Source organism: Lampris incognitus, chromosome 1, assembly GCF_029633865.1.
Source record: "Lampris incognitus isolate fLamInc1 chromosome 1, fLamInc1.hap2, whole genome shotgun sequence".
Classification (NCBI taxonomy): domain Eukaryota; kingdom Metazoa; phylum Chordata; class Actinopteri; order Lampriformes; family Lampridae; genus Lampris; species Lampris incognitus.
In genome coordinates, this window is record NC_079211.1 from 80733491 (window position 1) to 80746567 (window position 13077).

A 13077-nucleotide genomic window follows, 5' to 3' on the forward strand; every position below is an offset into this window, starting at 1 on the left:
CGGGATCAGACTACACCACTTCCCTGTCTGACCTCTCTGTCTCTAAGGCCATGATCAGACTACACCACTGCCCTCACTGACCTCTGTCTGTAATGCCGGGATCAGACTACACCACTTCCCTGTCCGACCTCTCTGTCTGTAATGCCGGGATCAGACTACACCACTTCCCTGACCGACCTCTCTGTCTCTAATCCTGGGATCAGACGACACCAATTCCCTGACTGACCTCTCTGTCTCTAATGCCGGGATCAGACTACAGCACTTCCCTGTCCAACCTCCCTGTCTGTAATGCCGGGATCAGACTACACCAGTTCCCTGTTTGACCTCTCTGTCTGTAATCCCGGGATCAGACTACATCACTTCCCTGTCCCACCTCTCTGTCTGTAATGCCGGATCAGACTACACCACTTCCCTGTCCGACCTCTCTGTCTCTAATGCTGGGATCAAACTACACCACTTCCCTGCCCGACCTCTCTGTCTCTAATGCCGGGATCAGACTACACCACTTTCCTGTCCGACCTCTCTGTCGCTAATTCCGGGATCAGACTACAGCACTTCCCTGTCTGACCTCTCTGTCTCTAATGCCGGGATCAGACTACACCGCTTCCCTCACTGACCTCTGTCTGTAATGCCGGGATCAGACTACACCACTTCCCTGTCCGACCTCTCTGTCTGTAACGCCGGGATCAGACTACATCACTTCCCTGTCCAACCTCCCTGTCTGTAATGCCGGGATCAGATTACACCACATCCCTGTCCGACCTCTCTGTCTCTAATGCCGGGATCAGACTACACCACTTCCCTGACTGACCTATCTGTCTCTAATCCCGGGATCAGACGACACCACTTCCCTGACTGACCTCTGTTGCTAATGCCGGGATCAGACTACACTACTTCCCTGTCCGACCTCTCTGTCGCTAATGCCGTGATCAGACTACACCACGTCCCTGTCTGACCTCTCTGTCTCTAATCCCGGGATCAGACTACACCACTTCCCTGTCTGACCTCTCTGTCTCTATCGCTGGGATCAGACTACACCACTTTCCTGACCGACCTCTGTCTCTAATGCCATGATCAGACTACACCACTTCCCTCACTGACCTCTGTCTCTAATCCCGGGATCAGACGACACCACTTCCCTGACTGACCTCTCTGTCTCTAATGCCATGATCAGACTACACCACTTCCCTCACTGACCTTTGTCTCTAATCCCAGGATCAGACTACACCACTTCCCTGTCCGACCTCTCTGTCTGTAATGCCGGGATGAGACGACACCAATTCCCTGACTGACCTCTGTCGCTAATGCCGGGATCAGACTACACTACTTCCCTGTCCGACCTCTCTGTCGCTAATGCCGGGATCAGACTACACCACTTCCCTGTCCAACCTCCCTGTCTGTAATGCCGGTATGAGACTACATCACTTCCCTGACTGACCTCTGTTGCTAATGCCGGGATCAGACTACACTACTTCCCTGTCCGACCTCTCTGTCGCTAATGTCGTGATCAGACTACACCACGTCCCTGTCTGACCTCTCTGTCTCTAATCCCGGGATCAGACTACACCACTTCCCTGTCTGACCTCTCTGTCTCTAACGCTGGGATCAGACTACACCACTTTCCTGACCGACCTCTGTCTCTAATGCCATGATCAGACTACACCACTTCCCTCATTGACCTCTGTCTGTAATGTCGGGATCAGACTACACCACTTCCCTGTCCGAGTTCTCTGTCTCTAATCTCGGGATCAGACTACACCACTTCCCTGTCCAACCTCCCTGTCTGTAATGCCGGGATCAGACTACACAACTTCCCTGTCCGACCTCGCTGTCTCTAATGCCGGGATCAGACTACATCACTTCCCTGTCCGACTTCTCTGTCTCTAATCCCGGGATCAGACGACACCACTTCCCTGACTGACCTCTGTTGCTAATGCCGGGATCAGACTACACTACTTCCCTGTCCGACCTCTTTGTCGCTAATGCCGTGATCAGACTACACCACGTCCCTGTCTGACCTCTCTGTCTCTAATCCCGGGATCAGACTACACCACTTCCCTGTCTGACCTCTCTGTCTCTAACGCTGGGATCAGACTACACCACTTTCCTGACCGACCTCTGTCTCTAATGCCATGATCAGACTACACCACTTCCCTCATTGACCTCTGTCTGTAATGCCGGGATCAGACTACACCACTTCCCTGTCCGAGTTCTCTGTCTCTAATCTCGGGATCAGACTACACCACTTCCCTGTCCAACCTCCCTGTCTGTAATGCCGGGATCAGACTACACAACTTCCCTGTCCGACCTCTCTGTCTCTAATCCTGGGATCAGACGACACCAATTCCCTGACTGACCTCTCTGTCTCTAATGCCATGATCAGACTACACCACTTCCCTCACTGACCTCTGTCTCTAATCCCGGGATCAGACTACACCACTTCCCTGTCTGACCTCTCTGTCTCTAAGGCCATGATCAGACTACACCACTGCCCTCACTGACCTCTGTCTGTAATGCCGGGATCAGACTACACCACTTCCCTGTCCGACCTCGCTGTCTCTAATGCCGGGATCAGACTACACCACTTCCCTGACCGACCTCTCTGTCTCTAATCCTGGGATCAGACGACACCAATTCCCTGACTGACCTCTCTGTCTCTAATGCCATGATCAGACTACACCACTTCCCTCACTGACCTCTGTCTCTAATCCCGGGATCAGACTACACCACTTCCCTGTCTGACCTCTCTGTCTCTAAGGCCATGATCAGACTACACCACTGCCCTCACTGACCTCTGTCAGTAATGCCGGGATCAGACTACACCACTTCCCTGTCCGACTTCTCTGTCTGTAATGCCGGGATCAGACTACACCACTTCCCTGTCCGACCTCTGTCTCTAATGCCTGGATCAGACTACACCTCTTCCCTGTCCGACCTCTCTGTCTCTAATGCCGGGATCAGACGACACCACTTCCCTGACTGACCTCTGTCGCTAATGCCGGGATCAGACTACACCACTTCCCTGTCCGACCTCTCTGTCGCTAATGCCGGGATCAGACTACACCACTTCCCTGTCCGACCTCTCTGTCGCTAATGCCTGGATCAGACTACACCACTTCCCTGTCTGACCTCTCTGTCTCTAATGCCGGGATCAGACTACACCACTTCCCTCACTGACCTCTGTTTGTAATGCCGGGATCAGACTACACCACTTCCCTGTCCGACCTCTCTGTCTGTAATGCCGGGATCAGACTACACCACTTCCCTGTCCGACCTCTCTGTCTCTAATGCCGGGATCAAACTACACCTCTTCCCTGTCCGACCTCTCTGTCTCTAATGCCGGGATCAGACTACACCACTTCCCTGTCCGACCTCTTTGTCTCTAATGCCGGGATCAGACTACACCACTTTCCTCACCGACCTCCGTCTCTAATGCCTGGCTCAGACTACACCACTTCAGCCCGATTTTGGCACGATTTTGTTGTTGCAGACCAATTTCCAGCGTCAGGCCTTATTATGAACATTGGGAACAACAAACGGGGGTCTTTACCCCGTGAAGTGTGGCATAATGATAGAACAGTGATGTGGTACCTGGGACACCCCGACCAAAAGTCTGGCATGTCAGGATTGTTTGTATTTTCCTGCCGTGACTGAGATCTCCTACAGCGTGTTTTCTTGACGATGACCAGTAGGATGACAGAGTGTCCTCTCGTGCACACATGGAGACTGGCAAAGAGAACGCCATGCTGTTGTTGCTGCTGTCAGGTGGAACAACAGAACCAAGGAAAGGCCTCATGGTTCCTCAAGGCAGGACTATGACAGTCAAAAAGGATAAATGTTGGCGAGAAATAGTGGAGACACTTCAGCAACCTTGTGAGCAGCTGGTTAATCTACGCTAGGTTATCATTCCCCAGCAGCACTAGCCACAACAGTGTCCACAACCATTTTTTTCTTTCTTTTTGTTTTTCTTTTCGGAACACAGGACAGCCAGCATCACTCATAGCCCTTCTGTAGCCATGATGGACATTTTACTGACCCTCTTCCCTGATGAACGATGAACTCACACAGGATCATGAAAGGTCGGGGTCCTACTTGTAGTGGTTGGGGGGGTCATACTTGTAGTGGTTGGGGTCATACTTGTAGTGATTGGGGTCACACTTTGTAGTGGATGGGGTCATACTTGTAGTGATTGGGGTCACATTTTGTAGTGGGTGGGGTCATACTTGTAGTGGCCGGGGTCATACTTGTAGCGTGTGGGATCATACTTGTAGTGGCCGGGGTCATACTTGTAGCGCGTGGGATCATACTTGTGGTGGACGGGGTCACACTTGTAGTGATCGGGGCCATACTTTTAGTGGGCAGGGTCATACGTGTAGTGGGCGGGGTCATACTTGTTGCCAGTCTCTCGGCCAAACCGCAGCAAGGATCTATGGCACTATGATTAACTAATCTGCCATGTTGACCATCGTGAAAGACAAAAATATTGTGAAGTCTGATCCCGGTTTAACCTGTCTGTCCCTAACCTGTCTCTGACCTATCTGTCTCTAACCTGTCTATAACCTGTCTGTTTCTAACTTGTTTGTTTGTCTGCCTCTAACCTGTCTTTCTCTAACTTGTTTGTTTGTCTGACCTGTCTAGCTGCCAGAGGTCCTGCTGTGGTCTAAAGAACAAAATGAGGAAAAGAGTCCCAACCTGACAGAGTTTACTCAGCACTTCAACAATGTCTCCTTCTGGTAAAAATACCAACATGAAGTAAAGCTTTACCCATCACTGCCCTAACACCTACTTAGTTACCTTAACCTACACTACAGCTTTACCCATCACTACCCTAACACCTACTTAGTTACCTTAACCTACACTACAGCTTTAACCATCACTGTCCTAACACCTACTTAGTTACCTTAACCTACACTACAGCTTTAACCATCACTGCCCTAACACCTACTTAGTTACCTTAACCTACACTACAGCTTTACCCATCACTGCCCTAACACCTACTTAGTTACCTTAACCTACACTACAGCTTTAACCATCACTGCCCTAACACCTACTTAGTTACCTTAACCTACACTACAACTTTAACCATCACTGCCCTAACACCTACTTAGTTACCTTAACCTACACTACAGCTTTACCCATCACTACCCTAACACCTACTTAGTTACCTTAACCTACACTACAGCTTTAACCATCACTACCCTAACACCTACTTAGTTACCTTACCCTACACTACAGCTTTAACCATCACTGCCTAACACCTACTTAGTTACCTTAACCTACACTACAGCTTTAACCATCACTACCCTAACACCTACTTAGTTACCTTAACCTACACTACAGCTTTAACCATCACTGCCCTAACACCTACTTAGTTACCTTAACCTACACTACAGTTATAACCGTCACTGCCCTAACACCTACTTAGTTACCTTACCCTACACTACAGCTTTAACCGTCACTGCCCTAACACCTACTTAGTTACCTTAACCTACATTGCAGCTTTAACCATCACTGCCCTAACACCTACTTAGTTACCTTACCCTACACTACAGCTTTAACCATCACTGCCCTAACACCTAGTTAGTTACCTTAACTTACACTACAGCTTTAACCATCACTGCCCTAACACCTACTTAGTTACCTTAACCTACACTACAGTTATAACCGTCACTGCCCTAACACCTACTTAGTTACCTTAACCTACATTGCAGCTTTAACCATCACTGCCCTAACACCTACTTAGTTACCTTACCCTACACTACAGCTTTAACCATCACTGCCCTAACACCTACTTAGTTACCTTAACCTACACTACAGCTTTAACCATCACTGCCCTAACACCTACTTAGTTACCTTAACCTACACTACAGTTATAACCGTCACTGCCCTAACACCTACTTAGTTACCTTACCCTACACTACAGCTTTAACCGTCACTGCCCTAACACCTACTTAGTTACCTTAACCTACATTGCAGCTTTAACCATCACTGCCCTAACACCTACTTAGTTACCTTACCCTACACTACAGCTTTAACCATCACTGCCCTAACACCTAGTTAGTTACCTTAACTTACACTACAGCTTTAACCATCACTGCCCTAACACCTACTTAGTTACCTTACCCTACACTACAGCTTTAACCATCACTGCCCTAACACCTACTTAGTTACCTTAACCTACACTAAAGTGATGTAGCTACTTCCGCTAATATTATGCAATACTTTACTGTAATTTATATTAGATTAAACTAGTTACACACAAACTAGTGGTAACAATCTAGATATAACGTATAATTTAAACTGTTTAACAAGGCTGTAGTCTTTAAACCTGTGTGTGTGTGTGTGTGTGTGTGTGTGTGTGTGTGTGTGTGTGTGTGTGTGTGTGTGTGTGTGTGTGTGTGTGTGTGTGTGTGTGTGTGTGTGTGTCTTTTAAGGGTACGATCTGTCATCATGTTACAGCAGAAGGCTCAAGACAGAGAGAAACTGTTCCTCAAGTTCCTCAAAGTTATGAAGGTCAGAACAGGAAGTGACTTCACAGCCTCCACTATGCCGTACCCTGACATGTCCAACACTCCGTACCCCATGTGTCCTAACACCTTCCATGTGTGTGTGTGTTCCTACAGCACCTGAGGAAGCTGAATAATTTTAACTCCTACCTGTCCATCCTGTCGGCTCTGGACTCCGCCCCCCTCAGAAGACTGGACTGGCAGAGACACACTGCAGAGGTGTGCTTGCATGTGTGTCTGTGTGTGTGTGTGTGTGTGTGTGTGTGTGTCTGTGTGTGTGTGTGTGTGTGTGTCTGTGTGTGTCCACAGATAATATGGCAAACTACTGGACCTATCAGCCTAAATATTTGCGTGAACAGTCATGACTGTATGAAGAGCCTCTCGTGGTTACGGTGATTAAACACCTTCAAAAACCATTTGTTGTGGCTACCACCACTCGCTCTCTTCAGAAACCACACAGTGTGGGTGGGCACAGAGGAAACCAGCTGGGCCTAGCCCGTCCAAGACCACTCATACTAAACAGGTTCTGAAATGCATATGTTAACCAAAACAGCCGTTACAACTATGCTGCCTGAAGGCACCACAGTTTAGTCACACAAGCCTGATACATCAGCAGTGGTCATGTGACACACACTAACATGAACATTGACAGCATCACTTAGCCTAGCACTGCGGCCACACACACACACACACACACACACACACACACACACACACACACACACACACACACAGATGGCAGACGCGGCAACAGCAACATAAAATCCAGTTGTACACCCAACAAAAACGACACCCAGTAAACAATCATACTGAAGTAGGCAAGAGGCTGCTACAGTCTGCAAGTTTAGATGAGCTTACTTTTGATGATGACAGCAGGAGATGAAGGGGCTTTGTGTTGAACACTGAAATTACATACATGCTGTTACTACTTCACACTTGTTGAGGAGAAACTGGCACAGCAGTAGGTGTCTGGGGTGAGATGATGATGATGATGACAGCAGGAGATGACTGGGCTTGGTTTGGGTGGTGAGATGAGAATGATGCCTGAACTTGAGCCGAATTCTCTTCCTCCTCCTCCTCATCAGCAAACTGTTTTGTTTAGCCATGATTTTTATCTTAACCTACATTACAAGCTAGTGGACAGTAGGCTTCTGTTCCTCTGTGCAATGTACGGGCTGTACACAGTGAGAGAGGAAGGGCTGCTCACTATCTGGCATTTGCAAAATGCACTTCAACTCAAGTAAATGAGATTTCGATCATATTTTACAAGCCAGCAAATCAATCACTGCTGATCTAAGCACAGGAGAACTGGAGGAACACTGGATGACCTCATCTCATCTCATCTAATCTCATCTCATCTCATCTCATCATCAGCCACTACTCTGGGGTTGGGTTGCCATCTCCGAGCTCCTCCTGGGGGATCGCAAGGCATTCCCAGGCCAGATTGGACATGTAGTCCCTCCAGTGAGTTCTGGGTCTACCCCGGGGTCTCCCCCCAGTTGGATGTGCCCGGTAAACCTCCAAAGGAAGGCGCCCAGGAGGCATCCTAATCAGATGCCCGAACCATCTTAACTGGCTCCTTTAGATGCAAAGGAGCAGTGGCTCTACTCCAAGCTCCCTCTGGATGTCCGAGCTCCTCACCCTATCTCTAAGGCTGAGCCCAGACACCCTACGGAGGAAACACATTTCAGCCGCTTGTATGCGCCCCATCTCACCCTTTCGGTCACTACCCAAAGCTCATGACCATAGGTGAGGGTTGGAACGAAGATTGGCTGGTAAATTGAGAGCTTTGCCTTCCAAGCTCAGCTCCTTCTTCACCACAACGGTCCAGTGCAACATCTGCATTACTGCTGATGCTGCACCAATCCACCTGTCAATCTCCCGCTCCATCCTACCTTCACTCGTGAACAAGACCCCAAGATACTTGAACTCCTTCACTTGAGGCAACAACTCATCCCCAACCCGGAGGGAGCAATCCACCATTTTCCGGTAGAGAACCATGGTCTCAGACTTGGAGGTGCTGACTCTCATCCCGGCCATTTCACACTCGGCTGCAAACCATACCAGTGCGCACTGGAGGTCACGTTCTGATGAAGCCAACAAAACCACATCATCTGCAAAGAGCAGAGAGCAGAGATGCAATTCTGAGGTTCCCAAAACGGACACACTCCTCACCTTGGCTGCGCCTTGAGATCTTGTCCACGAAGATCACAAACAGAATCGGAGACAAGGGACAACCTTGGTGGAGTCCGACACCCACCGAGAACGTGTTTGACTTTGTGCCGAGAATGTGGACACCTCTCTCATTTTGGTTATACAAGGACCGGATGGCTTGTAGCAACTGCTCCGGTACCCCATACTTCTGCAGTACCCCCCCCCCATAGAGTGCCCCAGGGTAGACGGTCGTAAGCCTTCTCCAAGTCCCCAAACACATGTAGACTGGCTGGTTAAACTCCCATGCCCCCCTCAGCACTTCCACAAGGGTAAAGAGTTGGTCCGTTGTTCCACGTCCAGGACGGAATGCGCATTGTTCCTCCTGGATCCGGGGTTCCACAATCAGTCTGAGCCTCCTTTCCAGCACCCTAGAGTAGACTTTCCCAGGGAGGCTGCCCAGTGTGATGCTCCGATAATTGTTGCACACCCTCCAGTCCACTGGAAGAACACTGGATGAACCAAAAATAATTCACCTTGTTCACCTCACCGCCATGTTTGTTTAACTGATATCATGAGTGGGATTAGGCACGGAAGTGCCATAGTCTCCAATGGTAAAACTCTGCTATAAGAATATCATGTCAAGAGGAGGAGGAATCACAGTCACAGCGGGAAATCATCTCAGTAGCTGCAGTACAGCAGCTCCCGTGGCTGAGCTGTTTTCCTACCGGTGTTTTATGAATGAAAGCCACTCAGCAGAGCAGCCATTCACCTTCATTCATTTGATATCATTAAAACCACGACGGTTCAACACATGTGACCTCTTTTAACGAGGGCATATGATGGCCTGATCTCTGTCTGCTCATGTCAGACTTGGTCGCTTTCGTGTGAGGGTGCTAGGAGGCTGCACATCCACAGACTGACAGGCAAAACGTTTTCTTAGCTAGATTTTTTTACTTGAGTGCTGCATATTAACTTTTTTTATCCATATTTCCCTTGTTGTGGTTGTTGTTGTTGTTGTTGTTGCAAAAGTCTTACAATGGCAGGAAAAACGCTGGTTTTTCCGTCTGTGTGTGCGTGTACTTCCCTTCTCCTGGTAGGAGAAAAAAGGGGTGGTTTGTCACCAAGTCTGAACACCGCAGAAAGGGAGATACGTACACCTGGCAAAGATCTGCACTCTACTGAGGGCACCCCTCTAGTTGATTCTGAATTTAATTCAAACTGTTGAACTTGATTTAATTAAATAGTTTGCTGGTATTTCACTCAAATCAACCTGCACTTACTTGTGTGTGTGTGTGTGTGTGTGTGTGTGTGTGTGTGTGTGTGTGTGTGTGTGTGTGTGTGTGTGTGTGTGTGTGTGTGTGTGTGCGCGTGCACAGGCCTTGGAGGAGTACAGTTCTTTGATTGACAGCTCATCATCGTTTAGAACCTACAGAGCAGCTCTGGCTGATGTGGATCCACCCTGCATACCCTACCTGTAAGATTAACTGTCATTACTATACACCCTCCTACTACTACTAATAATACTACAACCACTTTCAGCTGCTCCCGCTAGGGGTCTCCAGAGTTAGGGGTCTCCAGAGTTAGGGGTCTCCAGAGCAGACCATCCATTTCCATCTCTTCCTGTCTTCTGCATCTTCCTCTGTCACACCCGCCACCTGCATGTCCTCCCTCACCACATCATAAGCCTCCTCTTTGGCCTTCCTCTTCTCCTCTTCCCTGGCAGCTCCATATTCAGCATCCTTCTCCCAATATACCCAGCATCTCTCCTCCACACATGTCCAAACCATCTCAATCTTGCCTCTCTTGCTTTGTCTCCAAACTGTCCAACCTGAGCTGTCCCTCTAATATACTTGTTCCTGGTCTCACTACCATCTTGTAAATCTTCCCTTTAACTCTTGCTGGTACCCTTCTGTCACAAATCCCTCCTGACACTCTTCTCCACCCACTCCACCCTGCCTGCACTCTCTTCTTCACCTCTCTCCTGCACTCCCCATTCCTTTGGACAGCTGACTCCAAGTATTTAAACTCAAATGCCTTCATCACCTCCACTCCTTGCATCCTCACCATTCCACTGTCCTCTCTCTCATTCACACTTATGTATTCCGTCTTGCTCCTACTGACTTTCATTCCTCTTCTCTCCAGTGCATACCTCCACCTCTCCAGACTCTCCTCCACCTGCACCCTACTCTCGCTACAGATCACAATGTCATCCGTGAAAATCATCGTCCATGGAGACTCCTGCCTGATCTTGTCCGTCAACCTGTCCATCACCATTGCAAACAAGAAAGGGCTCAGAGCCGATCCTTGATGTAATCCCACCTCCACCTTGAACCCATCTGTCATTCCAACCACACACCTCACCACTGTCACACTGCCCTCATACATATCCTGCACCACTCCTACATACTTCTCTGCAACTCCCGACTTCCTCATACAATACCACACCTCCTCTCTCGGCACCCTGTCGTATGCTTTCTCTAAATCCACAAAGACACAATGCAACTCCTTCTGGCCTCCTCTATACTTCTCCATCAACATTCTCAAAGCAAACATCACATTTGTGGTGCTCTTTCCTGGCATGAAACCATACTGCTGCTCGCTGATCATCACCTCTCCTCTTAACCTAGCTTCTATTACTCTTTCCCATATCTTCATGCTGTGGCTGATCAACTTTATACCTCTGTAGTTGCTACAGTTCTGCACATCGCTCTTGTTCTTGAAAATCGGTACCAGTATGCTTCTTCTCCACTCCTCAGGCATCCTCTCACTTTCCAAGATTGTGTTAAACAATCTAGTTAAAAACCCCACTGCCATCTCTCCTAAACACCTCCATGCCTCCACAGGTATGTCATCAGGACCAACTGCCTTTCCATTCTTCCTCCTCTTCATAGCTGCCCTCACTTCCTCCTTGCTAATCCGCTGAACTTCCTGATTCACTATCCCCACATCATCCAACCTTCTCTCTCTCTCATCTTCTTCATTCATCAGCCCCTCAAAGTACTCCTTCCACCTTCTCAGCACACTCTCCTCGCTTGTCAGCACATTTCCATCTCTATCCTTGATCGCCCTCACTTGCTGCACATCCTTCCCAGCTCGGTCCCTCTGTCTAGCCAATTGGTACAAGTCCTTTTCTCCTTCCCATTGGCCTAACCCAAATCCCATGTGGATGGGTCCGGGCTGCTCCTTGCGGCGGGCTGCTGATGGGTGATGGGGCTGGCTCTGTATCCACTGGGTCCCAGCCCCCGCCCTTGACGTCACCGCTGTTTCCGTTCCTGGCCAGGGAGGGCAGCTCTGTAAACCCAGTGTCCCCGCCCCCTCCCTGGCCCAAAACAAGGTCCTCTGGTGGTAGCTCCTTCCTGACATCCAGGGAGGTTGGCTCTGATCCAAGAGTGTCCTTACCCCCTCCCTGGACCCCGGTAGCCTGGTCTACAGAGGAAGAGGGGTCTGGCACCCTACCTCCTCCCACCGCCCTTTCAGTCCCGGCTTGGTCGCTGTACTGGCTGAAGTAAGGTGTGAGGCGATCTTGGTGAAGGATGACTATCCGAGGGCAGCTGTGCAGTTTCACTCTATAGGTAACCTCTGAGATCCTCTCCAGGACGAGGCAGGGCCCCTCCCACTTCTGACACCAATGCAGAGAATTAGGGGGGCAGCCCGGGAACCGCCACACGAACCCGTATCTCCTGCACCGCGGGCGACAACATTAACCAGTCGACTAAGGGGTCCGACCCGTTAGCCAAGGGCCAACGTGTCTACCTATCCATGCATGTTACACTGCATATCAAAATGTTTGTTTTTACATTTGAAATTGTTTTGGAAAGAAATTCAGAAGTAGGCAGTGAATTCAAGATTTTGAAATACATGCATTCGATTAGGTGTGTCCAAACTTTTGACTGTGACTATACATGCTCGAGATGGGGACTCATGTTGGAGACTTGCTTTCAAATTGCCCTCATGTTGTGAATGTACTGACGTGAGAGTCGACTTTCAACTTGTTCTGAAATGACTTCAAATTGACTCGGACTCCTCAGTATTTTTTTTTTTTTAATAAATTTATTTCTGATTTTTCCCTTTTTTCTCCCAATTTAGTGGCCAATCGATCCCTATTTTAATTCAAACACCCACCCTCGCACTGTATGCGTTCGCCAACTGCATCTCTCCGGCCGGCAGTCTCGAAGGAGACCGCCTCGCCACTTTCGTGACAAGGCGACTCCAGGCCGAACCACTGTTTTTCCGACACACACAGAGACGCATTCACATGACGAACACAAGCCGACTCCGCCCCCCTCCCGAAGACAGCGTTGCCAATGATCGCTGCTTCGTCGAGTCCGGCCATAGTCGGATCTGACGAGACCGGGGCGCGAACCCCAGTCCCCAGTGGGCAACTGCATCGACACAGAGCCGATGCTTAGACCGCTAC

General features: G+C 49.2%; 1 protein-coding gene across 1 annotated transcript in view; it reads left to right on the plus strand.

The window, feature by feature from the left end:
• The window catches only part of LOC130111075 (rap guanine nucleotide exchange factor 1-like), a 572235-nt gene that overhangs the window by 548580 nt on the left and 10578 nt on the right, over nt 1-13077 (plus strand). Inside the window, exons 17-20 of the mRNA XM_056278100.1 lie at nt 4639-4733; nt 6435-6513; nt 6624-6725; nt 10037-10134. Of these exons, the coding sequence (XP_056134075.1) occupies nt 4639-4733; nt 6435-6513; nt 6624-6725; nt 10037-10134 (374 nt within the window). The remainder of the gene's footprint in view (nt 1-4638; nt 4734-6434; nt 6514-6623; nt 6726-10036; nt 10135-13077) is intronic.